The sequence below is a fragment of the Salminus brasiliensis genome, chromosome 12 (assembly GCF_030463535.1).
Source record: "Salminus brasiliensis chromosome 12, fSalBra1.hap2, whole genome shotgun sequence".
In the NCBI taxonomy this organism is placed as follows: domain Eukaryota; kingdom Metazoa; phylum Chordata; class Actinopteri; order Characiformes; family Bryconidae; genus Salminus; species Salminus brasiliensis.
The window spans coordinates 4684891-4712819 of NC_132889.1; the positions used below are offsets into that span (position 1 = coordinate 4684891).

Sequence of the window (27929 nt, forward strand, 5' to 3'; positions counted from 1 at the left end):
CGTCACGAGTTGGCTTATGACTGCTAGTCATGGGGGATGAGCGAGTCGAGGCGCTGCTGCGGCCGTAAGCGCTGCTGCTGCTGTTTCCCAACACTGAGACGTTTTGCGAGCGCTGCAGCTGCCCGTCGTCGACATGGCCAACATAACCAAGAAGGTGTCGTGGTCCGGGAGGGGAGAGGAGAGCACCCCGCTGCTGAACGGCTCCGAGGAAGTCAAATACAACAGACAGGTGCCCTGAGCTCGGCTCCGCTCACCCTGCCACAGCGCTGCCGGGGAGAGGGGCGTCCGGTGTGGGTGTGGGTGTGGGTGTGGGTTAGCTGAGGTGGTGCTAGACTGCTTACACTGCAGTGTTGCACCCCTCATTATCTAGAACCGGAGTGCATGGACGTGTAAGAGCTGTGTCGCACTTCAGTGGAGGTCTGTCAGCTAGCTAGAGCTTTAGAGCACTTAGATAAATGTTCTAGATAGAAGTCAAGAACACTGGCAGCCAATACCCTTACCCCATTAGATAGAGCTCTTACATCAATTAAAGGGGAATTTCACAGACTTTCCAAAATTGCTGCAGAAGTTAGTCTTTGAGGTGTAAACATTGTGGTGCAAAGTCATTCAGAAAGGTTTTATATAAATTGCTTATTTGTAGAGAAACATACTGGCTCAGGTTTAGTTACTATGGCGATGATGGTAACCAGGGGTCGCAAAGTCTGCAATACTTAAATCGCTCAATTTTATTTCGATTAATGAAATGTCTCAGGCGCCAGATGTTGTATTTCTAAGTGTTTAATGCAATTCCTTTATGGTTTTTAGAGACCTTCAACTTTTCAGGTGTCTGGTTCCATTCACCAGCATTGTAATCAAGACACTGTAAATGAACATGATCATTTAATTGTGCCGAAGTGAGCTGAAATCTTGAGTATCTCCAGTCTGACGTTCCATTACCAGTATTATGGTTTAGGGGGCAATGCCCATCCACTCCAGCTCCAACCCTACATTAGCGCACCTCTCTCCAAAGTTAGACCTTTAGACCCTCCGCTGTCCGCTGTTGTTAAGTCTGCACTCATGTGTCATGTGTCCTGTGTTATGGTGGTCATTCATCTCAGCAATGATCTACCAGTTCCTTGATCCTCGGCTAATGCAGCGTGCATCTTGAAGAGGAGACTCTTTTGCAACTCTGGAATGCTGGCCAATCCCAACTTCTCGTTTCTCTCCACGGTTCCAATTTCACAGATTACAAAAGTCAAACTTATGACCTTTGTGGTATTTCGTGTCTTTTGGGTAAGAGGAGCTGTGAGCTCAGGAAGGGGGCTTCGGTATCCTATCAAAACAACTGAAAATGAAAGAGCGCTGCAGGACGCTTCTCTGATGTTATCTGTGTGCTCTGTAGATGTCCGGAGGCGGTGTGTTCCACATAGGCAGGCTGAGTACAGTGGACCTTGATGAGGACATCACTCCAGAAGAGGTGAACTTTCGCACCTTTCTCATTTACACTGGAGTGCCAAAAGTATTCACTCACCCATCCAAATCATCAAATTCTGGTGTTCCAGTCAATTCCATGGCTGCAGGCGTATAAAACCAGGCACCCAGGTGTACTGCAGCCTGAGCAGGGTCAGCGCACTGTACGCAGAGGTCGCCGACTGTCTGCAGAGTCAGTCGCTACAGGCCTCCAAACTAGAGCTGGGCAGTATGACAATATTTGCACGATATGCTTTTATGAGTGGATCGTGGGTGTGGTTAGTGCATAGATTATCTGCATGTTTCATTACAAAGAGTGTAATGTGGGACGAAATATTATTATGGTAAATATCGTATATCGTAACAAACATCTTTAAATATCATGATATTGTTTTTTTACATATGGACAAAAGTATTTGGACACCTGCTCATTCATTGTATGAGGTATATTAAAAAAGAGTAACTGTCTCTACTGTTCAGCGAAGGCTTTTTAATATGTCTTGGAGCATTTCTGTGAGGATTTGATTGCATTCTGACACATGAGGTCAGGACAAGCATTAATGAGGTCAAGATGTCTCATCGCCTCATCTCCAACTCATCCCAAAAGTATTGGATGGAGCACCACCATCATTCCAGAGAATGCAGGTTTTTCACTGCTCCACAGCTCAGTGCTGGGGGGCTGTATACCCCTCTAGCCCACGCCTGGCTTTAGACAGCATGGTGCCAATAGGTTCATGTTCATCTGCTCTAGAGAGTCCTATTCTATTGGCAATACTTCTTCTCTAGAGGGACTAAACAAGCTGTGTGTGCATTTGCACATCTGTGTCGGCAATGGGTGCAACTTATATATAGATGGCTGCATATATTCATATATATATAAAGGGGGGGGTGTCCACAAACATTTGGACATAAAGTGTGTACACATGGGCAGGTAAACCACCTGCAGTGCTTCCATAGTACAGCTGTTCTGACCAGTGCGACGTCTGTAGACTCAGAGCTTTGCTCCCACAGATCTGAAATCCAGCCTGGCAGTAAGCTCTGCTGCATGTGCAGCCGGATTAGGGGGCTTTCGTTGGAACTTTTCGAGTGGTCTTTTCTGAGGTGGTGAGACACTTCCGCTCTAGTGGAACCGTGAGTCAGAGGCTGCATGGTCTAGTTTTAGTAAGTCATTGTTTATGAGACATGCTTCCCCTGTGCCGGCAACCTGCTGAGACGTGCTTCCCCTGTTTCCAACCTGAATCATACACTGTATGTCCAAAAGTTTGTGGACACTCCTTCTAAGGAATGCCTTTAGCTTTTTTTGTTGTCAAGTTGCTTGTCCAGTCCCTGTGGAGAAGTACTGCCAATAAAACATGACTCGCTGGAGCAGATGATCATGAACCCATTGGCACCCTGCCTCCTGATGCCAGGCGTGGGCTAATAGAGGAGCTAGGAGAGGGGTATAAAGCCCCCAGCACTGAGCTGTGGAGCAGGTGATGGATGGATGGATAGATGGATGGATGGGTGGTCCTCTGTCAATACTTTTGGGATGAGTTGGTGATCATCCAACAACCTGACCCCACTAACACAGGTGTCGCTGAATGTGGAATTTAACAATGGTTCGAATGCGGCTCAGCCAATCAGTTTGTAGGACTGTAACTATCTGAAGACTCTTATATGTAGCAGTGTTGGGGAGGAACAGTGTTAAAGGTTTCATGGTTTGTCACTTCCATGTACCGAACTCTTATTATTCAACCATCCCAAGATAACCTCAGTTGTCCAGTGTATTGTGTAGAATTGAGTTCTCACAATTTTTAATTACTCTTAATTACATTTTATTACAATTACCATTAATTATTATTTAAAATACTTTAATTACAATTTTTAAATTATTATTAGGATATATATATATTTTTAACATAATGTAAATGGACCAATAGAAATGCTCCAAATTTATGCTCCGAGTTTTTTTTTTTTTTTGTTTTGTTTTGTTTTTTGTTTTTTTGTTTTTTACCATTTTATTAATGGTAAAAAAAAATTGGTAATTAAAAAATTGTAATAAAAGTTAACATTTTATTAATGCTGAACAACGTTTTTTGTTCTGACAGTAAAATCTTACAAATATTGTATTTAAAAAATTGTTTTTGTTATATATATATATATATAATTCTTTTTATATTTTAATATTTTTACATTTCAATACCCAGCCCTACTTGCAAAGGCCGAAGACCCGACCACAATTAACATGCTGCATGTCTCGTGTCTTTAGCATGAATTAAAAGGGTCTAATACCACTAATTCATGCATTTTGCCTCATGTCTTCACAGGACCCAGTAAGAAGCAAACCAAAGGAGATTCCACACAATGAAAAGCTGCTTTCCCTCAAATACGAGGTAATTCGCTTAAGTGGACGTGACCTCAGTGGACACAAGTCCCTCAGTCCAGCACTGAATCAGCATGCTTTAAAATCCCGACGCTCCCCTTCCCCCTCTTTCTGTTCCTATCTTTATCTATAAGCCACGTCACACTGAGTCTGCAGACCGACTTTGATGAAATGAGCCTTAGTTCCTTTGGAAAAGTGTGTGCAAATGGAAGTTCTGCGCAGTTCTCTATGCATGTCCCCTCACAGAGGTTTATTCATGTGAATTGTCCCTGTCAATCTAAAGCAAATACTGTACCAGGCCTGTTTTTATGTGTAATCTCTGTCTTTCAGAGTCTGGACTATGACAACAGTGAGAATCAGTTATTTCTGGAGGAGGAAAGGCGCATGGGTCACATGGTGAGCCAAGTGCCAATACAAGGAATTAGCAAGCAGTATTAGGGTGCTCTCCAGTATTTTCCATGCTGTAGTGAATGAATTCACAGCACAGAGCTTAACCTTCTTCCCAGTGTATTTCATATATGCAGCCTGCCTTGCCTGATGTTTGTACGTGTGATCGCTCCCTGCAGAGTTTCAGATGTCTGGAGATCAGTCGCTGGGTCATCTGCGGCCTCATCGGATTCCTGACCGGCCTCATAGCTTGCTTCATCGACATTGCGGTGGAGAAACTGGCTGGAGTGAAGTATCACGTGGTCAAGGACAGTATCCTTACCTCCGAAGTGCTGTCAGTATCGGTGGCACGTGCAATCACTGCTCTTTTCCAGCAGAAGTCCGAGACTAAAGCGATCAGCCGTAACATTAATACCACTGACGGGGGAACGGCAACAGGGTCGTGGGCACCTGAGGCTTATTGATGATGATCATGGAGGCAGGAGTGGTTCCAGATACCACAGGATGCCATTAGAGGGCTTTTGGAGACCGGTCACAAGGGGGACCTACTCCGTATTAGGCCGGTGGTCTTAATGTTATGGCTGATTGGTGTATCATTAAAAATTATTCTGAACTTGATTTGTAAATTTTCAATCAGCCTTCTCCTGTTTACCAGTCAGTTCCTAAACCAGCTGCTCAGACATAGAGAAATTCACAGAGGTTGGGGGCCTGTCCGTCTCCCTGATCTTGTGGGCAGTGCTGAACTCGGCCTTTGTCATGATCGGGGCCGTCATTGTTGCGTTCTTTGAGGTAAGGAGCCATCTTTCCGTCTGTCTGTCTGACCGTATTGGCCAGCGCTTCTGCTTCCCCTTCATTTCTTCCTCTGTAAATTCCAGTTTTACCACAGTGGAGTGAACTAGATCTGCTCTGATCGGTCTGATCTCTGTCTGATCTCTGTCTCTAGCCTGTTGCTGCGGGTAGTGGAATCCCTCAGATTAAGTGCTACCTAAACGGAGTGAAGGTTCCTCGAGTCGTCCGGCTCAAGGTAAGCACCTCATTTGACTACAGCGCCCAGTTGCAGGCCGTTACCCTGCCTTTGCCACCCTGCTATGATGGCTACCCTTCCTTTGCCACCCTGCTATGATGGCTACCCTGCCGTACCCTCCCTGCTATGATGGCTACCCTGCTGTAGCTATAGAACGTTTTGGGGGCTCCCAAGTGGAGCAGCCGTCAAAGCATGGCTCGGTCATCAGGAGAACATTTTGACCACCTCTGGTTTGGAAAAAACTGCCCATTATATCAGCTCCACTGACCATACAGGAGCACTGTGCAGTTCTATAAGTCCAGACTGTCTCCATCTGCTTTTCTGCAGACTCAGTTATTACCCTCCTTTCACCATGTTTGTTCTTCAATGCTCAGGACCCCACAGGACTGACCACCACAGAGGAGGTGGTATTTCAATGGCGGGTCAGTCATTCCCAGCACTGCAGTGACGCTGACTGACATGGTGGTGGCGAGTGTGTTAGTAGTGTGTGTTAGGCTGGTAGGAGGAGTGGATCAGATGCAGCAGTGCTGCTGGAGTGTTTAAACACTGTGTCCGTCCACTCACTGTCCACTCTCTATTAAACACGCCTGCCTAGTTGCCCATCCACCTTGTAGATGAAGGTAAAGTCAGAGACAGAAGCTCTCTGTATCTGTTGCTACACAGTTTGTTGGTGTTGGACGTCCGCTAGTCCTTCATCAGAGGTCACAGGACTTTGCTGCCCACAGGATGTTCAGCAGTGACGCTGAGGGGTTCAAATCCAGCAGCTCCAGCAGCGCTGCTGTGTCTGATCTACTCGTACCAGCACAACACTCACTAACCCAAGAATGACTTACCGCCCAATCACTAGCTGCTCTGTGGTGGTCAGTCCTGTGGGGTCCTGAGCTTTGAAGAACAGGGTGGAAGGAGGCTAACAAACAAAGTATGCAGAGATACAGATGGATACAGCCTGGAACTACAGAACTACACATTGCTCCTGTATGATCAGTGGATATGATGGGCAGTTATTTCCAAACCAGAGCTGGTCATAATATCCTGTATATCCCATATAGATATATGTTTAAGTTTTGGCCTTTTTAAATTATTATTATTATTTTCTTTTTATTATTTTTGATCTACTGATGTTGATGTTGCCTGTCTAACTTCTTGAATTTCTTCAGTGCATGAAACTCAAAACTGTCCACCAAAGCACCACCATAAGTAAGTTACTCTTGTTGTCTTTGTGTGTGTGTGTATTTGTTCAGACTCTGGTCGTGAAGGTGGGTGGTGTGATCTGCTCAGTGGCGGGCGGCCTGGCTGTAGGAAAGGTGAGACCGAAAGCTCTAAGCTCCACTTTTTCAGTGAATCATTCCTCTAAGAAAAACACGCCACACTAAAATATTAAAAAGACATTCCCAGAAAATCGTCCCAGATGTTGTAGTATCACTACTTTCTCGCAGCCCAGGATCATCAACCCTGCTCCTGGTGATCTGCCGGCTTTAGCACCGAGCTCAGTGAAACCCACCAGAGGGGTGTACCACAAAACAGGATTTGTCAGTTTAGCCAGAAAACTTAAGCCCGCAGTCAAGTCTGTCCCATAGGAAAAGAGCTGAGGGGCATTTCTATTGGCCGGTCCTCGATTCTCAACTGGGAACTGAAAACCCCTGCTTTGTGGGGAACGTCCCTGGTCAGTCCATCTTCAGAAATTTGTGGTTAGTTGAGGTTGGGTCGGAAGTGGAACCTGCAGAAATCTCCAGGATCTCTGGGTTTCTGGCAACGTAGATAGTGTTGGTTCTAGATAAGTATGATTTGCTATTTGGGAGTAAAGGTGTGAATTTGTGAATCTGTTCTTATTCTCCTCCAGGAAGGACCTATGATACACTCCGGTGCTGTGGTGGCAGCTGGGGTGTCGCAGGGCAGGAGCACCTCGCTGAAGAGGGACTTCAAGGTTGTGAGGTTTTCTTTTTTCTTTTTGAAAATGCTCTGCTGAAATTCTGATTCTGTAAAGCACCAGCTTCAGGTTTAGGTTCAGGATCAGAACCTGGTGTTCTGGGTTTAAGTTAAGGGTACAGTTGGTGTCTTAGCGACATTGAAGGTTTGGTCTCCAGTCATCCCTGGCTGGGTGTCTCAGAGAGCGTAACTTTGATCTATTTTATCTATTTATCTATTTGTCTGTCTAGCTGTCTGTCTAGCTGTCTGTCTAGCTGTCTGTCTAGCTGTCTGTCTAGCTGTCTGGCTATCTGGCTATCTGTTTGTTTGGCTGTCTGGCTATCTGTTTGTTTGGCTGTCTGGCTATCTGTCTGTCTGGCTGTCTAGCTATCTGTCTGTCTGGCTGGCTATCTGTCTGTCTGTCTGTCTGTCTGTCTGTCTGTCTGTCTGTCTGTCTGGCTGGCTGGCTGGCTGGCTGGCTGGCTGGCTGGCTGGCTATCTGTCTGGCTGGCTGGCTGGCTGGCTATCTGTCTGGCTGGCTGGCTGGCTGTCTGGCTGGCTATCTGGCTGGCTGGCTAGCTATCTGGCTGGCTGGCTGGCTAGCTATCTGGCTGGCTGGCTGGCTAGCTATCTGTCTGGCTATCTGTTTGTCTGTCTGTCTGTCTGTCTGGCTAGCTATCTGTCTGGCTATCTGTTTGTCTGTCTGTCTGGCTATCTGTTTGTTTGGCTGTCTAGCTATCTGTCTGTCTGGCTGTCTAGCTATCTGTCTGTCTGGCTGGCTATCTGTCTGTCTGTCTGTCTGTCTGTCTGTCTGTCTGTCTGTCTGTCTGTCTGTCTGTCTGTCTGTCTGTCTGTCTGGCTGGCTGGCTGGCTGGCTGGCTATCTGTCTGGCTGGCTGGCTGGCTGGCTATCTGTCTGGCTGGCTGGCTGGCTGTCTGGCTGGCTATCTGGCTGGCTGGCTAGCTATCTGGCTGGCTGGCTGGCTAGCTATCTGGCTGGCTGGCTGGCTAGCTATCTGTCTGGCTATCTGTTTGTCTGTCTGTCTGTCTGTCTGGCTAGCTATCTGTCTGGCTATCTGTTTGTCTGTCTGTCTGGCTATCTGTTTGTCTGGCTATCTGTCTGGCTATCTGTCTGGCTATCTAGCAACCGTTTTTTCGGCTATTTGTCTAATTGTCTGTCTGGCTATCTAAAATGTCTTTCTATTTTATTTTTATTTCATGTTGCGTATCTTGTTTTCAGTTTCTAATTTTTATTTGATGTTTGATGAACTTGCAGTTAGCAGTGCTGAAGTAGTGCTTTAAACAGATATATGCATGTAGAGCTTTGTACATATTTCTATGTGCAGTACAGCAGTTTTTTTGCATTCTATCTAACCCTGGCCTTTGTCTCCCCGCAGATTTTTGAGTATTTCCGCAGGGACACGGAGAAGAGGGACTTTGTCTCTGCTGGAGCTGCTGCTGGAGTCTCTGCAGCCTTCGGCGCTCCTGTTGGTGAGGGATACACAGAGTTGTTCTGTTGCTTGTAAATTAGGGATGGGTGCTATGGTTAACACACCGTGTCGCTACACCTTGCTGCTTCATATTGATGTGTAAACGTTTGGCCTGAGCAGTATGCCCCTCTACAAAATACCATGTGTCCAAATGTTTGTAGACACCCCTTTCCAGGGAACGCATTCGGCTTTACCTTGCTACAGACGCGCACCTGCACACACATGGCTTGTGTGGTCCCTATCGAGAAGTACTGCCAATAGAATAGGACTCTCTAGAGCAGTTAACCATGAACCTGTTGGCACCATGCCTCCTAATGCCAGGTATGGGCTAGAGGGGTATAAAGCCCCTCAGCACTGAGCACAACTGTGAACAACTGTGTTCTCTGGAATAATGGTGTTCCATCCAATGCTTTTAGGGATGAGTTGTGGATGCGTGAGGTGAGGTGGTAATCATCCAACATTGTGAACTTACTGAACGCAGTGACATCCTCACAGCAATGCTCCAAAAATTGTATCATTTATTTATTTAGGGCAAAATGGAATGAGCAGGTGTCCCAATACTTTTGTCCATATAGGGTAGTTCCATAGAGAGGACTCTAAACTACTTTGGCGCTTCTTACACAGTTGCACAGCTGTAAAAACAAAGGATCGGACGCGGATTGGTCAATACTCAAGCCGTTAAAATCTCCTGGATCAGGTTGGGACGTCCCTAGTTGTGGACATGTTGTCCTCCTGTTGTGTCATTATTGTAAAGTCCAGCATTGCACTGATTTATATACTTTTGCAAAGATGCACAAATACTGTATTGTGGGAAATTTAGGCTCTCAGAGGCTCCCAGAGGCACGTTGAGAGATGAGGTGAGACCCGAAGAACACACTCCACAAACTAGAACCAAACCGGGACATTTTGCAGCTCAGCTGGCAGAACTGTTTGTAACAACATTTATATGACCCAGCTTGAAACAGCAAAAAACATGAAGTAAGCATTCTCAGAGAGCAAGAGCAAGCATTTACAGTCCGTAACCACATACCACATCCATCTAGTGTCAGATTTGGTCTCACAGATGCAAGGTAGCAGTGTGCCACAGGCTGGTTTCAGCCGTGAGTTTCAGGAAGTTGTGTAAGAACACATCTGTGCACGATGCCTTTCTGCTTGTTGATGTTGCATGGAAAAGTTTAGAAGGGGTGTCCACAAACTTTTAGACTCATGTTCTAGTGTAACTGTTCACAGTAAGCAATATTTTGACTAGGGGTGCTGTACTCTAAGGGCTCTAATGTAGCGATCTTTTGATGATCGCACTGCACAGCTTGATTTAGGACGTGTCTGTGTGTCTTTGCTATCATAGCGACAGGAAAAATTTGGCTTGCTCAGCTCAAAACACACAAAAGCCATGTACTAAGTCTCTTAATGAATCATGGGTGTGTTTTTTTTGGGCGTAATGTGCAAAATAAACAAATCAGCGCGTCACTCGCTGTTCCTATTAAGAGCCAGGTGCGGTCAGACTGACCTTGGCGGGTTCCTATTTCAGTGGTGTAAACCTGGGGGGTGTACGAGCGCCAGGCTGCACGCGCCTGTGTTGACAATTCACTGCCGGGATAGCAACGAACGCCTGACTGTTGACGAACGTCTGTCTAGGCTGTTTTCAGTCAGTGGAGCTCCTCCTGTGTTTTTCGTTGCCAAGATACAGATACAGCAATACACCAGAAACTGACCTGAACACCCCTCATTTCGAGACCATCGCACCCATCAGCGTAGATATATTCACAAGCAGTGCTGCTGTTTAAACGACACAGGAGGAAGCCGTGAAAATAGACTGTTGGAGGGGTGGAAGATAGCAATGAGCATCACGAGGGTGTAAGATAGGCCAACCTGTTGATCGACTTAAAAAGGAGGTCACTTTCTTGTCTCGTTTGGTTCGGCCCGGTCCGGTCTGGAGCAGCACAGTGTTGTCTGGGGCTGTGGGGGATTAAATGTCTTGCATAAGGGCCAGAAATGCCCAGTCTGGTTGCCAGCTCAACTGTTTGACCACCAAGCAGTGCAGCATGCTATCTACCAGCTTGGCCGCAGTAATATAATATCCTTCCCATGAGAATTGTTTTTTATTGTTCTTTCTCTCCTTTTGCAACTCAGGTGGAGTTCTGTTCAGTTTAGAAGAAGGGGCATCTTTCTGGAACCAGATGCTGACCTGGAGGATTGTGAGTAACATGCTGAGATATAGAATTAATAACAAAATAGTGTTGGAAATGCTTATAGTGCCTATACATAGGGCTGGGCGGTATCCACGTTTTTCTGACCATCTCAAATTATTACTGTGGTGTTAGAGACCAGACAAGACCACTATATTCATCATTAGTGTTGGACATGGGTGAAATTTGGCCTCCACCTTTAATTAGTTCATGCAGTGGAAACATATGCACACATATGCACTAGTGGTCAAACACACACACAGTGACACTGAGCACACGTGCCATCGCTGCAGCACCCAGGGAGCAGAGAGGGTAAAGGTCCTTACCCAAGGGCCCAACAAGGGCCAGCTTGCCGAGCCCGGCATCAGAATTTCATCAGAAATGCTGTCTTCAGTTTGGGATAGCTCCAGTAGTTTTAATACCGTGGTATACAGTATTACCGTTACACCGCCCAACCCTTCCTATAAATCTATTCTAATGTAATTATGATGTTTGAGTCTGGCAACCATCCAATGTCTGGATGAATTGACCTATAGAAATGCTCCAAAATGTCTTAGAATTCAATCTTTTTCCATTAACTTCCATTGAATTCTCCTGTAAAGCCACAGTGACCTTTTTTTAACTGTTTGTTTTTCTTAACCTAGTTCTTTGCGTCAATGATCTCCACGTTCACCTTGAACTTCTTCCTGAGTATTTACCACAACAAAACAGGAGAGCTGTCCAATCCTGGTCTCATCAACTTCGGCAGGTTTGACATGGATGTAAGTTCTCACATGACTTTCCTTTTCTTTTCCTTCTCTAGCTGTCCTCCTCCCTTCCTCTCTTTATTTTCAGTTCACATTTTATCTTTGCAAGATGTAGACGTTAAAGTACACTACGCGGACAAAAGTATTGGGACTCACCTCTTAATCACAGAGTTTAAGGGTTTGATTCAGTCCCTCAGCCACAGGGTGTATAAAATCAAGCCTCTAGTGCTGCAGTCTGCCTTTCTTCCACACATTAGTGAAAGAACGAGAGGTTCTGAAGAGCTCACTGAACTCCAGCGTGGTTCTGTATGTAATGGGAGACACCGCTGCACCACCAAAAACAAGTCAGCTGGTGAAATTTAGACCTTCCCTCCTAGATCTTCCTCAGTCAGCTGTGAGTGGTGGTATTACTATTATTATTATTATTATTGAACAGTGGAAGCGTTTAGAGGAACAGCTCACAGAGAGCAGCTCAGCCACCGGGTGTCGGTCAGACCACGTAAAGTTACAGAGCGGGGTCAGGGCCGACTGCAGAGCTCCAGACCTGCTGCTGGTAGAGCTGCAGAAGGGGACCAGTCCCATATTAATGCTTATTGATGTAGAACCGGACGTCTGAAAAGCTCCCAGAGGTGGATTGTGGAGGTGTCCCAATACTTTTGTCCATGTAGTGTGTCCATACATGTACAGAATTTTTTGTTTTTAAACACAATTAACTGGAACATATCACAGCTTTTTCGATTTAGACTCGTTCAGTGATTATATAAGCTGATCTGTAAATATCACGAGAGCCTGTTAGCTTAGCTACGTCCCCAAGATACTGAAATTAGGGAAAGGTAGCCCACTGAAAGCCCACTGTCTTTCTGGCAGTTAACACTGTTGTCCTGGTGTGCTTTGTCCCACTTTGTCCCACTTTGTCCTACAGAGTGTGCAGTACAGTCTCTACGAGATCCCACTGTTCATAATCATGGGAGCAATAGGTGAGGTCACTAATTTGCTGCGTTTTGATTAGAAATGTGAAATTTCTGAACGCAGAGAGACAGCTTCTCCCTTTTTCCTGCCTCCCATCATCAGGTGGCGTCTTGGGAGCGCTGTTCAATGTCTTCAACTACTGGCTGACCATTTTCAGAATCAGGTAAATCCTCAGCTGAAGCCTTGCAATACCGAGATCTCACCATGCTGTATTAACCGAATCACGCTCCTTAGGTACGTGCACCGCCCATGTCTGCAAGTGATGGAGGCCATGCTGGTTGCCGCGGTGACCGCCACGGTGTCCTTCGCTATGATCTATTTCTCCAACGACTGCCAGCCTCTGGAAACGGTGACGTCTGAGGATTACCCTCTGCAGGTGACAGCTTGCACCTGTGTTACAAAGTCTGCGATTCTACAAACCTGGTGTAGGTTGTGTCAGAAAGGCAGGTTAGCTAGGCTAATAGAGCCAAGGTAGCTAGCAGGCTGAACACCACAGCACAGGCCGTGTTCCAGCTAACTGTGGCTCAAATCGCACCTGTTTAGAGGATGGAGTCGAGGGGACGGTTTTAGGAGGGGGTTCCACTGTTTTCAGGCTCATTTAGTCGACTGGCTCATCCAGGTTTGCTTACTCTAGCTTTTAATTGAAATTTGCAACTATGGAGGGCTTCTTTTTTTGCGACCTCACCAATTACTGAGCCGCCACAGCGCCCCCACCCTGTGGCTCTATTAAATGCACATGGGGCACTTATTTGGCCATGTACTAGAAAAAAACACGAAGCAGCAAATTTGACATGTCATACATTAGAAATTATGCCTGTAGCATGTTTCTGATGGGACAAATGGGGTGGGGAGGTGGGGGGGGGGTCTTAGCTCTTACCTTACTGTTAATTCCAAGCAATTCTGCACTGGATTTCTTTTGGTCCTTTCATCCTGAAATGGTCATGTGATGTGTAGCTGATGCGGGTGGTCTGTTGTTGCTTGTGTAGAGTCAGTGTGGATTGTAGTGGGTTCTGAATGAGATGTGGTCTCTGCTTTTCAGCTCTTCTGCGCTGATGGAGAATACAACGCCATGGCAACAGCGTTCTTCAACACACCGGAGAGGAGCGTGAGGAGCCTGTTCCATAATCCCCCAGGTGTGTGTGTGTGTGTGTGTGTGTGTGTGTGTGTGTGTGTGTGTGTGTGTGTGTGTGTGTGTGTGTTCACACACTAGTTTGGAACACTGTCTGGCTCACTGGGTCTCTGAGCTGATTTAAGATCATACAGTCAGCTGACCGGCTCAGCCAGGCTACCCCATCCCCAGCATTCACTCCTGAAGGCCCGCTACTGATGGCTTTCCCAGAGTGGGAGGGCTCTAGTATGGAGGCACTTACCAGGAGGCAGTTTTGCACAGTCATCACACAGCCGCAGGGCGGGGTGGGCACACATTCATCAGCATTGTACTTGTTCAGTGTAGACGTGACACTTCCGCACATAACTGAAGCACGCCTGTAACGAGTGGGATCAACCAAACCAGCAGTATTTTTCAAGGAGTATTCCAGTGTTTTCCAGGCTGCCAGATGTTGTGTCACAGGGCTGGGCGATATGATTGCAGATCAATATCGTGATTAATTAAGCACCTTTACCTCGATAAATGGACAACAAAAGTGAGGGAGGTTTTCAGTGGTGGGATAGTGAAGTAATTCATGCTATATGTCAGTGTTTGATTACATTTCAAAAGAAATGTCAGGACACAGCCACAAGGGGGCGCTGCTGCAGTGGCAGAGGAGAACTAAAAGGCTTATAAGCGAAGTTTACAGAAACCGTGGACGCATAGCAAAAAGGTGGGCCCTTTTCACAGCTGCAAAAAAAGCTGGACCACTGGAAGTCCTTGATGGCTCCTGTGATTCTGGCGAAGATGAAACCGAAACCTTACGTGAACTACTTATTTATTTTTTTTGTGAATGTACGTCTGTTTAGGAGCATGAACTGTGCAGACAAATGTCAGATATATGTCAAATTGAAAAGATAAAAATAGGTAAAAAAATAAAGCATTGGATTTGTTGAGAACATCAGATTTGGGCCACTTTACCTGCTCTGTGAACGTAGCTTCACATGCTCATCTTCTGTGGAGTGTTTCAGTATTTGACGATTTACTGTGTGTAAGTTGTTGTTTGATGATGAAATAGTAAGTATGATCATTTAGATGCAGATGTCACCGATATGGCCCTCAGCTGTGTAATTAAGCCTAGCCTAGCATATCCTGGAACTGTAATAAAAACTAATTATGTTTATTCTTGAGTCTTGTTTGGCTCTGATCCCAATCCCTAATTAGGGACACCCCTAATTTAGCATTTTTTAGGGCAACTTTTGAGATTCAACTGCCCTATAGCCTAAATTATCTGAGTTTTCTCTGGAACTACACGTGAATGTATTGTGTGGTACGCTACACAAGCAGCAGGTGGAGATTAGGTTGCAGTAAAACACTGAAATATTCCTTTAAGCTCCTCAGAGGGCAGCATGTTAACTGGTGTATAACCAAGAAGCAGATGTTTCCCCCTGCTGCAGATATTCAGATTTCTGTGCGCTGGCCTTTTAGGTGGTGTGTTTACTCGCACATGAAGGCTGTTTTGCAGCAGTTAGGTGTGCTTGCGTTTGCCCTGGTTTGTTCCTGTGCTTGTTAAGCATCCCTGGCATTAAGGCTTGAGGAGAACATCTGGCTGGGAAATTGGACTCTTGTAGGATAGAATCGGTTTCAGCGTTGATTCTCACAGCACTCTAAGGGTATGGAGTCAGCTGCATTAGAGGAGAAACAGCATATAGGAGTAACACCTTGTATGTTTAAGGTGGTTGTAAATTTAGGCTCCTGCAGCTGGCACTGCATGAGAGAGACCAGGCTATAAATACCTGCTGGGGTTTGTGATGGGGCTCATACTTTGAGAAGAGTGCAGCACAGTACAGTGCAGTGAGTGTCTCGTTGTATGTGTGGAAAATGGGTTGCAAAGCAGATGTTATTGAATGGACGAAGGGGAGTGACCATAGTTTGACGGAAGCTTACGGTTATACAGGTCTACCAGCAGTGGCAGAAATCCCAGCCTACAGGAAATTCTTGTCAGTCCGTCAGTTTAGTCTTTTAGGCCACAACAAATTTCCTGTAAACTGGGATTTCTGCCACTGCTGGTAGACCAGTATGACCGTAAGCTTAGATACACCTGCAGATTCAGCTGCTTCCTTCACACTATGGTCTCTGGCTACGCCCAAATGCAGTCACTTCCCTTTGCCAGTCATTAACATCTGCTTTGTGACCCATTTTCCACACGTCCAATGAGACACTTACTGCACTGCACTGCACTCTTCTCAAAGTATGAGCCCATTCGCACACCCCCCAGGGCTCTGTAGCCTGATCATCCTCGTGTTCAGCCAGAGATTCATTGAGCGGTCTGAAGTGTACTTGTCTAATTCTGGGAGATATTTGTACAAGCATTATGATTTACAACTGCTGGAACAACCCTCTGCTGTAGGCAGCAGCTTCATTCCCAGTTTAGCCTGACCCTGTTTGACGTTTGGTCTCCCCTCTCTCAGGCACCTATAACCCGGTGACCCTTGGCCTCTTCACTCTGACCTACTTTTTCCTGGCGTGCTGGACGTATGGCCTGACCGTTTCAGCGGGAGTCTTCATTCCTTCACTGCTGATCGGGGCGGCCTGGGGGCGTCTCTTCGGCATACTGCTGCCCTTCATGACCACCAAAAAATTGGTAAGTGCGTTTGAACCAGGCTGAACTTGGCCTTCCTGACGAAACGGGGGAATCGAGAACTCGAGATAAAATGTTTTTGCATCCCCCTTATCCAGTAAAACACCTGTTTTGGCTAATTAATAAACTGATCTTCACTATAGTTCAACATATATCCAGTCGGCAGAAACAACAGTGTATGTGTGTGTGTATGTGTGTGTATGTGTGTGTATGTGTGTGTGTGTGTGTATATATATGTATATGTGTGTGTATATATATGTATATGTGTGTGTGTGTGTATATATATATATATATATATATATATATATATATAGCTGTGATGGCGCAAATGAACTGAAATCAGTCGTGAATTAATTTTTATATTTTTAAAACTGCCAAGTCTAACCTAATCTGTAATGCTTGTATCCTACCAAGAAGGATAGGATACATATTTGCATTTAGACAGTACTAATCACATTACTTAAGAGAATTGCTCTCCTGGACACCCCCAGTCCAGCCAGCACAGCGTGGAGGATGTGTTCAACTCCATCAGCAGCAGCAGCAGCAGCTCACCTGATTTACCATCATTAAGCCCTGATTTACCATCAAATCAGGTGTTGGTCTGAGGAAAACTCTAAATAATACTAGACTCCATGAGGAGAACTTTGAGGATGTTCTATTGAAAACAGTGATGGAGAACCACCACCACTTTCTGTGTTTATTCTAATATCAGCGTTTTACTGAGGAATTTTTAAAGTGTATTTTTATTGTCTGATGATCTTTTATACAGATTTCCTGACTTGTGCAGAGTAGCAATGATTATTATTTATTTAGTTTTTTTGGTGGCTGTTTTTTTTCATTAGGGATGGGCAGATCCTGGGAAGTACGCGCTGATGGGAGCCGCAGCCCAACTCGGTGAGTCACTGTGTTGTTTAATGTCATGCATTTGTGGCAACTTCCTCGTGCTGTGTTGAGAAACTGCTGGAATGCCGTCTTGTCTTCTTTTTTGCCGTCTGTATTGCAAGTCTTCACAGAAGAACGGAGAGTATGTCACGGCAGCTGACCGAGGCGTTGCCAGCCCTCATGCTGTTTCTATTCCTCAGGTGGCATTGTCAGAATGACGCTGAGTCTCACAGTCATATTGGTGGAGGCTACGGGAAACGTCACCTACGGTCTTCCCATCATGTTGGTTCTGTTGACTGCTAAGATCGTGGGGGACTATTTCATTGAAGTAAGGTTCAGATATTTCATGCCCGTAGTGTTTAAAGCATCGACGAGCATTTTAACTGTTTTCCACCAAAACCATTAAACTTTATTAATTGGTTATTGTGGCATGTGCAAAAGTACACTTTCCCATTGGCAACACTTTATGTCCAGATGTTTGTGGACAAGCATTCAGTTTGTCTAGTCCATGTAGAAAAGCACTGCCAATACAGTAGTACTCTCTGGAGCAGATAAACATTGACCTACTGGCACCATGCCTTCTAAATAGGGTAAATCATCAGAAGTTGTTATTTACCTAGGAGTGCCCAAACTTTTGCTTGCAACTGCATAGTAGTTTATCTGACTTATCTGTGTGGCGAATGTTTGTTTACAGGGCCTTTATGACGTACACATTAAGCTGCAAAGCGTTCCTTTCCTGCACTGGGAGGCCCCTGCTACTTCTCACTGGCTGACCGCAAGGTAATGTACCTTTTCCCCCTATTCTCACTAATGGAATCGAGTCCCCTTCTATGCCAGGGAATGAATTTAGCATAGCATTCCCATCAAAACAGAGGTGTAATCACAGTTGGTCCTGATCTCTCCGGTGGATAGATGCTTTAAAGTGTGATGCTGGCTGCCTGGTGCTTTCCTCAGACCGCGTTGGATGCCCAATGACCTTGCTTTGGCAGCAGGCAGTGGCTAGATGGAGGAGAGACGTGTGTCAGTCCATGTTAGTTACATTTGCCTCGTAGCTCCAGTGCAAGGAAGTTGAGGGAGGCATTGAGTGAGTTTGAGAAGTAAGGCACTTGAGGCTAATGAGGTTTTAATCCTTGTCCGTCCTGCAGAGAGGTCATGAGCTCTCCAGTCACCTGCTTCAACAGGATGGAGAAGGTGGGCACCATCGTGGATGTTCTCAGCAACACGTCCACCAATCACAACGGTTTCCCTGTGATCATCCAGGTCGCTGCCAGTGAGGAGGTACTACTCAATGTTCTCTTGGTTTGGCCTGTTTGGAAATGTTCTGTTTGTATTTTTGCTCTGCTGACTCTTTTCGTTGGTTCTCACAGCCTGGGAAGCTCTGTGGCCTCATCCTTCGCTCTCAGCTCATCGTTCTTCTCAAGCACAAGGTGAGCACTGCTGTTAAAACCTTGCACACTCAGATATTTAGAGTTGTATTTGCCAGTATTTGAGCAATAATATCACAATATAGTATAGTATATAATATATAACAATATAATAACAATATAATTTCACGATATACAAGCTCATATCATTTTCTATGCAATGTTTTTTACAGTAGTCCTTTTTAATGGCGAATAGTTTAGCAGGACAAGCAGCAAAAAGTAGACTTGGCGCAGTTTGGCAGCATTGTGGCATCATGGTGGCACTGTTGGTGTAAATTATGATATGAATTTTTATAACCTGTATTAAAAGAATCACAATTTACACCAAAAGCAGCAATTGCAGTACTGTCCAACATTAACCAGTGTGGCCTTTTATAGCAGCCTGAACTAACCAACACTGCCACCATGATGCCACAATGCTGCCAAACTGCGGCAAGTCTACTTTTTTGCTGCTTGTCCTGCTAAACTATTTGCCACTAGAAAGGACTACTGTAAACAACAAAGCTTTTAATACAGGTTATAAGAATTCATATCATGAGACCTCATCACACTTGTACCTCACACCACTAATATGACAGACAGGGTGGATATATTCTAGGTCATTTTGGAGCATTTCTATTAGTCCATTCCTTGTGAAATTCACATTATATCATTAACGTGACAAAACAGAAATGGAGATACAAGGTTTTTGCATGACATCATGATTTATGTTTACGTTTATGGCAGTCTGCTGACACTGTTCAGAGCACCTTACGTCTTACAGGTAATACATTTAGCGGTGGGGGTCTTGCCCAGTGTAATGGGCTTGCCCGAATGGGGAGTCTACTGTGGGGTGTTTCCCACTGAGCTTCACCTGCCTCAATTTGAGTTTTTGAGAAACTGCATGATTTGGCTGCTCGGTCAGTTTAAATGTTGTTTTGTTATGTACTTATTATTATAATATTAGTATATCTAATAATAAATACCTAATAAAAACGCCTATTTATTGACCATAGTATGAATAATGCGCACCCATTAGGTTTATTATTATATTGAAGGTTGAACTACATTTAGTACACATTGGTCTTTCAGTCACGTGTGTATGCATTACTCTTAAGACCGGGCCGCTGCAGAAGGGCCGCTTAAACTCTGCATAGGACACAGTGAAAGCCACAGAGGCAAGCAGGGCTTGATGCCAGGCTAAAAGCTAATGTTAGACAGCACTGGCTTCCACCATCTCTTCACCCCATCACCCTCTACCTCAGCTGAACCCAACTAGGGGAACATATATACTAATATATATACTAAATACGTGTTTTTAATTAGGTCACACTTGGGGGCAGAAAGCACACACACACACGTACCATGGGTTATTTGCTCGAAAGCATCTCAGCCATGAATTTCGAGGAAGGAGAAAGCGAATTGTGTAGAAGTTCATATATTCGTGCACACGGTTGGTTGCAGGTAATTTTACAATGTGCCATAAGGCAAAATTCCAGCATGTGATCTGCCTAGCTTTAACATGACTACATAGACTGTGTGTGTGTGTGTGTGTGTGTGTGTGTGTGTGTGTGTGTGTGTGTGTGTGTTGTAGGTATTTGTGGAGAGGGCTCGCTCCCGGCTAAGTCAGCGCAAGCTGCAACTGAAGGACTTCAGAGATGCCTACCCACGCTTCCCTCCTATCCAGTCTATCCACGTGTCACAGGACGAGAGGGAGTGCATGATGGACCTGACGGAGTTCATGAACCCTACACCCTACACTGTGCCTCAGGTACACCAGCCTCCAGTGTTTAAAAATTAAATTAGTGTATAAGATCATATTGTGTGTAGGCAGTGTATGTAGGCACTGATGTAGTTCTGGATCCCGAACGTCCCACATCCCACTGGTTTAGGATGGAGCTCCATCGCTCCAGAAAGTGCAGTGTGCAGTTGCTCCACAGTGTCCCATTTCATTTGCAACGAGTAAAACACAGTGACAAATGTTTGTTGCACCCATTGCTGACACAGATGTGCAAATGCACACACAGAGCTTGTCTAGTCCCTGTAGAGACGTATTGCCAGTACAATAGGACTCAGTGGAGCACATCAACATAAACCTGTTTACGCCATGCTGCCTAATGCTGGGCATGGGCTAGAGGGGTATAAAGCCTTCCTGCAATCAAATCCTCACAGCAATAGCTTCTCCCCTGGATAGCAGCAGTTACTCCAACAAAAGGAGAAAAAATAACTTAAAAACAATGAATGAGCGGGTGTCCCAATACTTTTGTCCGTTTAGTGTATGTAGCCGGGGTGTTTTTGTTGAAGGGCTGTTTTTGCTTTCTTTAGGAAACTTCACTCCCTCGCGTGTTTAAGCTGTTCCGGGCGCTGGGGCTCAGGCACTTGGTGGTGGTTGATGATGAAAACAGGGTAAGAAACACAGCTGGCCGTGTCAAGTGTCCCCTTGTTCCACTGGAATCTGTCCACACTGTCCCACAGAGGGCCGGGGTTTACTGTGCACGCAGTGGTCACATTAAGAGTGACAACAGTGTACTTCAGTTTGAGCTGTATTATTTAGACCCGAGGAGTTTCTGGTATTTAGTAATTAGTGAATGAATCCATGATTTGAATCCAGTATGAATCTGCCTTTTGTTTTTTACAGTAATAATTGTACAGCAATCAATCTTAAGTATGTATGTAAGTATTTTTACAGTCTGACAGTAATAAATGTGGAGGGATTTTCCAGTATGAATCTGCGGGCTGTGTAGCCTTTTCAGCCTTACAATAATAATTGCATAGTGTTTTTTAATCCAGTATGAATCTGCAATTCTTATTGCAAGACTGAAAAAGCTACACAGACCGCAGATTCATACTGGATTAAAATCCTTCCACATTTATTACTGTCAGAATGTAAAAACTTTATAACCACTGCAGATTCATACTGGATTAAAATCACTCTGCAGTTCTTATTGCAAGACTGAAAAAGATACACAGACCGCAGAGTGATTTTAATCCAGTATGAATCTGCCTTTTGTTTTTTACAGTAATAATTGTACAGCAATCAATCTTAAGTATGTATGTAAGTATTTTTACAGTCTGACAGTAATAAATGTGGAGGGATTTTCCAGTATGAATCTGCGGGCTGTGTAGCCTTTTCAGCCTTACAATAATAATTGCATAGTGTTTTTTAATCCAGTATGAATCTGCAATTCTTATTGCAAGACTGAAAAAGCTACACAGACCGCAGATTCATACTGGATTAAAATCCTTCCACATTTATTACTGTCAGAATGTAAAAACTTTATAACCACTGCAGATTCATACTGGATTAAAATCACTCTGCAGTTCTTATTGCAAGACTGAAAAAGATACACAGACCGCAGAGTGATTTTAATCCAGTATGAATTTGCAGTGGTTATATGGTTTTACAATCTGACAGTAAAAAAATGTGGAGGGATTTTAAATCAGTATGAATCTGCAGTGGATATATAGATTTTCTCAGTCTGACAATAATAATAATTGTGGAGAGATTTGAATCCAGTATGAATCTGCAGTGTGTTTAACTTTTTCAGTCTTAGAATAATAATAATTGTGGACTGATTGTCAGTTCTACAAAAATAACTATCCAGTAATTATAATCCAGTATGAATCTGCAGTGGTTGTATAGTGTTTTTAGTCGTACAATGAGAACAGTGAAGTGATCCTAATCCAGTATGAATCAGGAGTCTGTAGCGTTTTCAGTCTTGCATTAAGAAGAGTAATTTGAATCCAGTATGAATTTGTTGTGAATGTAGCTTCGTCAGTCTAACAATAAGAAGAACTGTCCGGTCATCATAATCCAGTATGAATCTGCTGTGGTGTACAGATGTGATTTTAGTCCAGGATAATAATAGTAACCTGCCGTCCACTGTTGTGTCTTTTTGGGAAGGTCGTGGGCTTGGTGACCAGAAAGGACCTTGCACGTTACCACCTTGGCAAGCACGGCCTTGAGGAACTGCACCTGGCTCACACATGATGACCACCAGCACTCCACACCCTCGCCTTCTGCCCGTCCTCGCTGTTTGGAACCCCCTGCTACAGCAGGCAGGCCCCGGAGCCCCGGAGTCGGTCAGGATCTCAATGGTTAAAAACGTTCCGGACATGGCAGACAAAAACCCGCAGTCCGAGCTGGATACAAATAAAGGCCTGGATACACAGAGGCGCTTCCTTCAGAGGCAGTGAGCTCATGTTGGCTTTGAGAGAAACCGTCTGGGTCTGGGACTTTTCAGGGCTGGTGTGTTTCAGTGTTTGTACGATGCAGAACATCGTTTTCTTGTGGCTTCATTTCTTTTTTGTATCCAGGTCTTGTGTTATTAAGAATTTCAAGGGCTCCGTTCAGTAGACTTTTTTTGCCTGTAGGTTTACAAGACGAGCACGTAGAGCATTTTTTAAGTTTTGCACTGTGTCTATTTATTGCGGTCGGAGGCGTCTGTCCTCCTGATCATCCTCCTGTCATTCGAATTTCATGCATTATGTACGTTTTACATGTAGAACACTCTAAAAAAAAAAAAAAAAAATGCCTTTAGAGGTTCAACAAGCCTTTGCTTTAAGGGACCTTATGTGGCATCGCTCAAAGAACCCTGCTGTAGCACCTTTATTTTCATGAGCGTTGTGTTGGTTGACGCATCAAGGCTGAAGCTTCGGTCGAACAGCCCTTTTTGATTAGAAGTTAGACTAGGGATTGGCCATCCTGGATCTGGAGGGCTGGATTCCTGCATTTTTTTTTTTTTTTTTTTTTTTTAATGCTCAAGCACACCTGATTCAACTCATCTGGTAATTGCCAGTTTAGTTTAGTAGGTCTGTTGGAGCAGGGAGATTAGCAAACTGTGTTTCCTCCCCGTAGGTAAAACCTGACATTCATTGGCTCTTCTTAACGGATTTAAAGAAAAAAATAATAATTACTTATTGATTTTAATTCAGAGTTGCCTAAACTCCTCTCACGAGTTAAACACCTGTGTTAAAAACCTCGTCTCGTCTCGCAGTTAGGATCCATTACTTTCCATTACACATGGAAACTTGGGCTAATTCAGCTACCTTCCATGCCAGTACTAACAAATCTGTTCTTCAGCCTTTTCTTTCACTGCTTTTACCACTCAGACCATACATTTCACTGCTTGTTTGTTTGTTTGCTTGATTGTTAAGAGTCCAATCTCCCAACCGCCGAACCTGGCTCCCAGTTTTTTTGCACACTGTTGCTGATTTAACCTTCTTGGCAAGACCAGGTACAATGTTGGGCCTCGCTTAAGATTTAATACTGTATCACCGCGGTACACACACACCATTCAGCCATAACATTTAATAACCACCTGCTTCTATTGTAGAGGTCCACCTGGAGACTTGGACTCCACAAGACCTCTGAAGGTGTCCTGTGGTATCTGGCACGAATACGTTAGCAGCAGATCCTTAAATAAGTCCTTAAATAAGTCGAGAGGTGAGGGCCTCCATGAATTGCATCAGTGAGCTTTGGTACGTACCAAGTTTTGACCACAGAGTCTGGCCTGATGTATTGAAGATGTTCTGACCCAGTCGTCCAGCCATCGCAGTTTGGTTCTTGTCAGAGTGTCTCAAGTTCTTAGGCTCTACCCATTTGTTTCTGCTTTCAACAACACACCACCAGATCTGACCGTTCTCTTGTGGGCTAATATGTAGATCCCAGGTAATCAGTGGTTTTTAATGTTATGGCTCAACGGTGTATACAGAGTCTCCTAGTTTTGAGTATTTGCACTGTAGGAACACAAAAACTGAAGGCACTCCCATCTGTAGCTATAAATAACCGCATTCATGTTGATGTGCAATTGTTTTCTGTGAAAATTTAAGCTTAAAATCGACCACCGTTAGTCAGGCAGTATCAAACATGAAGATGGGATTCTGATTAAGATGAAAACGAGCATTGTATTCATTTGTCAGTTTTGTATAAGGAGCCTTAATTGCGATATTAAGCAAGCGACCCACGCTGGTCACCATGCAAATCTAATGTTTTTAAGAAGAGAATAATGTCCCCTCCTTTTGTACAGTTGTTTGTTTTGACAAGAAATAAAAAAACTAAACTGATCCAAGTTTTTATATATGTAAAGAAATAATGGTGTGAGATAATAAATGTTACAAATCACACGTCTTTCCTTTTATTGTGCTTTTATATATTAAATATGTTAAACAAACTGTAATTATCTCTGGTCAGTTATCGGTTATTGTTGGACTGTAATTAGCAGTGATGTGTGTTTTAGTTAGAAATAGTTTCCCACCTCATATTGGTCTTGCTGGTCATGCTGGTTGACTAGCGTGGTCAAGCTCGGTCACACTGGTGGTCTAGCTTGGTCTGGTTGATCGTGCCTGTAGTCCAGCCAAACCATCAATCTCAAAAACCAACCAGCTGGACCACCTTAAACAGGCCAGGCTGGATTGTTCAGCAGGGCCTCAGAAACCGGGAGCCTTTTTTAATGTCCCAGGTTAGCAATGTTAGCATTGTTAGCGATACTAGCTGGTAACAATGTATTAAATGCAATTTTGCGCATCCAAATGTCATGGAAGCATGTCCACACATAGAAGGTGGACAGTATTGTGAGCATTTAATGAGACACACTGGACAGAAGTGCTGATAAACTGCAAAACGCTACTGCTTACTGTTGATGTGCAGTGCGGCCATGTTGGATTTTGAACAAACCTAGCTAACGTAGCTAACAAGTAATGGAAACATGGAGTGACCAAATGAGTGCCACAGTGGAAGTGGTGTTTAGATGTGAAAAGATACGGGGGTCTTGCAGCATGGACTCTGCTGGACCCCTCAGTTTAAGCGCTCCGGGCTCTTGATGACAGGGTTGTGGGTTCGATACCCAGGCTTGGCAAGCTGCCACTGTTGGGCCCTTTCGCCGTACATAGTACTTTATCATCACTGTTACTGTAAATATTGATAATTCGGCCCGTTCCACAGATTGACGCGACTACCCGAGGCCTCACTGTACAGCCAGACTGCGGTGCTGTCGGTGTGAGCGACGGGCAATTAATAGGATTGAAGAAGCAGCGCTAAGCCCAGTGTAAACGGATTGGACCAGGATCATCCTGCAGGATATGCTAATCCACAGGCACTTTTTGTTTTCAATCCACTTAAAGCGTGAAATCTTAAAGACATTTTTTCTATCACTATATGTCCAAATGTTTGTGGACACCTCTTTGAAAGAGTGCAAGAATTCTACACTTCCTTTTGGTGATTCTTCTATTTGGAGGAACGGTTCTTATGGTGCTTTGAGAAACCTTCCAGAAAAGTTTTTAGAAGAGGAAATCGGTTCCTTGAAGGTTCTCCAAAGCAACATTAGAGGTTCTTCCGCAGTTTCCTCAATACTTTACAGTAAACAGTAATAGTAGCATGTTAGCGCTAACTGCACCCTATTAGCCTACAGGGCGTATTCACTCTGTGGGGTGACGTATTTTCTCACAAATGGTCCCACCCCTTGTTAAATCAGACCATAATTGGTTGATTGCACTCTTTGTCTCTGGATCTAACCAATGGGAGAGCTAGCTTGACCGTATCTGCCCAGATACCGCTGAGAAAACGAATTCTGATTGGATAATTTTTCAGTTTGTAGTTTAAAGCCTATGACTTTACTACTTTACCACTACAGTTTTCAGCAATATTTGGAGAGTTTAAATATAAATGTGAAAATATTTATCAAAAATTTATAAATTATATGGAAAAAAAATTCTAGTACCTAAAGAACCCCTTATACTGTAAATAGATCTGTACTACTACAGTTTTCAGCAATATTTGGAGAGTTTAAATATAAACATGAACATATTTATCAAAATAAATTAAATTATGAATTCTTTTTTAATTAAATAAATTTAATAAAGCTAGTATCTATTGGAAATGTTCACCCTTCTGAAGGTTCCCCTTAAAACAGGTCCTGATTTGTATAAATAAATATAACATATTTACCACTGATTATTGATCATATAATCAGTCCATCATAAACGCTCATACATTCACTAATCAGGCACTGAATATGTATTTTGCAGTCCCTCACATATAAAGAGATGTCAAGGACATTTAAATGAAATATAATGATACAATTTTTTTATTATTATTATTATAAATTTATTATTTTTTCACATTTTTCACATTAGATTCACATTTGGTTTTTTTTTAAAAGCATTATAATTATCACAAGATTTAAAATAAGCCTAAGGTCTCTAATGCACTCACCTGCCCAAACATTATCAACTACTTCAGTTAATGCACAGTAGCAGAAGGCATGGAGGTGTCTACACCTCAGGTAAACACATGCACAAGATAAGTAGCACTATCACAATGACGGGACCAGGAGGGGTTAAGCATGGGCCCCATCTGGGTTGTACACTGCATATGGGGCCTAAATGGGAGCCGTGTGATATTAAGGTGGGCTGTATTGTTTTTTACATTTACCTATTACAATAATATTCAATAAATTATAGATAATATTTTTTGTATGGTCAGATATTTCCACTACTATCTGCTACACCCTAATTCTAGTACCTAAAGAACCCCTCATACTGTAAATAGATCTGTATGTAGATCTTTCGACCAGGCTATTGGCTCACTCTCCTCTTTGGCACACTGGGCAGGAGCGCGTGCTGTGGGTCAGGACTGTGGATCAGGAGCTGGCTCTGAGACAGATCTACAGTAAGGAGTCCAGGTGAATGGTTCAGATTGAATGGCTTAGGCTGTTGGCTCAGATGATGCCGTACTGAGCCAGCTCGTGTAGCTCCAGGTGGCTGAAGGCCTCCCAGGGACACACCACAGTGTAATCTGCAGGAGAGATTGGCTTCAATCAAGCAGACATCAAAGAGTAGCCCTCAGCAAGAGGGTTTGAATTGTAATAGTGTGACGCAATGAGATGTGTCAGTGTCCAATAATGGAGTATCCTATACTTGCCAGTGCCGAGACCCTCCATTCCAGGGATTTCATCTCCAAATCTAAAGGAGAGAAGAAGTGAAGTATGTAATCGTGACCAAACTGTATAGGACCGCAGCCCTCCAGGCCATGAATTAATGGACCTACCCTTTGACTCCTTTCTTAGGCGGCTTGCTCTTGAAGTGCCTGGTCATCCTCTGCTTGAACTTCAGTGGTCCTTTCCTGGGTGTGGTGGGTCCATTGACTGCCCGAGTTGGGCAGCTTGACACATCACTAACACTGCTGCTGCTGCTGCTGTTTGATGTCATCACTTCCCAGTTTAACCCTGCTGGACACAGAGGAGTCTATAGAGGTGTATAGAGACCATGCTGGTATCCACACTGAATACAGACCCTAAACGAATACATACTAAATACAGACCTTAAACGAATACATACTGAATACAGATCTTATACTAAAAGATACTGAATACAGACCTTAAACTAATACATACTAAATAC

General features: G+C 44.1%; 2 protein-coding genes across 2 annotated transcripts; one reads left to right on the top strand and one right to left on the bottom strand.

Annotated features, from left to right (window-relative positions):
* Window positions 1-24654, top strand: clcn7 (chloride channel 7). Its single transcript, XM_072693197.1, has 25 exons — window positions 1-229; window positions 1382-1456; window positions 3756-3821; window positions 4142-4207; window positions 4378-4510; window positions 4878-4987; window positions 5142-5222; window positions 6464-6526; window positions 7063-7146; window positions 8524-8617; window positions 10747-10811; window positions 11447-11563; window positions 12471-12525; window positions 12620-12680; window positions 12752-12893; window positions 13557-13650; window positions 16076-16248; window positions 17088-17139; window positions 17328-17455; window positions 17822-17907; window positions 18273-18405; window positions 18495-18554; window positions 20125-20301; window positions 20856-20936; window positions 22435-24654. The coding sequence occupies exons 1-25, from the start codon at window positions 134-136 to the stop codon at window positions 22519-22521; spliced, it is 2379 nt and encodes a 792-aa protein (XP_072549298.1). The 5' UTR covers window positions 1-133; the 3' UTR covers window positions 22522-24654.
* A 1998-nt stretch (window positions 24655-26652) lies between these two features.
* On the bottom strand, window positions 26653-27906 carry LOC140573818 (retinal cone rhodopsin-sensitive cGMP 3',5'-cyclic phosphodiesterase subunit gamma). Its single transcript, XM_072693392.1, has 3 exons — window positions 27577-27906; window positions 27451-27491; window positions 26653-27324 (listed from the first exon to the last, which is right to left on the bottom strand). Exons 1-3 carry the CDS (start codon window positions 27735-27737, stop codon window positions 27248-27250), a joined length of 279 nt encoding a protein of 92 aa, XP_072549493.1. The 5' UTR covers window positions 27738-27906; the 3' UTR covers window positions 26653-27247.
* Window positions 27907-27929: the final 23 nt, after the last annotated feature.

Excerpts from the sequence above, each read along its gene's own strand:
- clcn7 (XM_072693197.1), top strand. The coding sequence starts at position 134 with ATGGCCAACATAACCAAGAAGGTGTCGTGGTCCGGGAGGGGAGAGGAG. Across the intron at positions 5,223-6,463 it reads CTCGAGTCGTCCGGCTCAAG|ACTCTGGTCGTGAAGGTGGG; the intron begins GTAAGCACCTCA and ends GTATTTGTTCAG. Across the intron at positions 12,526-12,619 it reads CATAATCATGGGAGCAATAG|GTGGCGTCTTGGGAGCGCTG; the intron begins GTGAGGTCACTA and ends TCCCATCATCAG.
- LOC140573818 (XM_072693392.1), bottom strand. The coding sequence starts at position 27,737 with ATGACATCAAACAGCAGCAGCAGCAGCAGTGTTAGTGATGTGTCAAGC. Across the intron at positions 27,492-27,576 it reads CCTAAGAAAGGAGTCAAAGG|ATTTGGAGATGAAATCCCTG; the intron begins GTAGGTCCATTA and ends TCTCTCCTTTAG. Across the intron at positions 27,325-27,450 it reads AATGGAGGGTCTCGGCACTG|ATTACACTGTGGTGTGTCCC; the intron begins GCAAGTATAGGA and ends TCTCTCCTGCAG.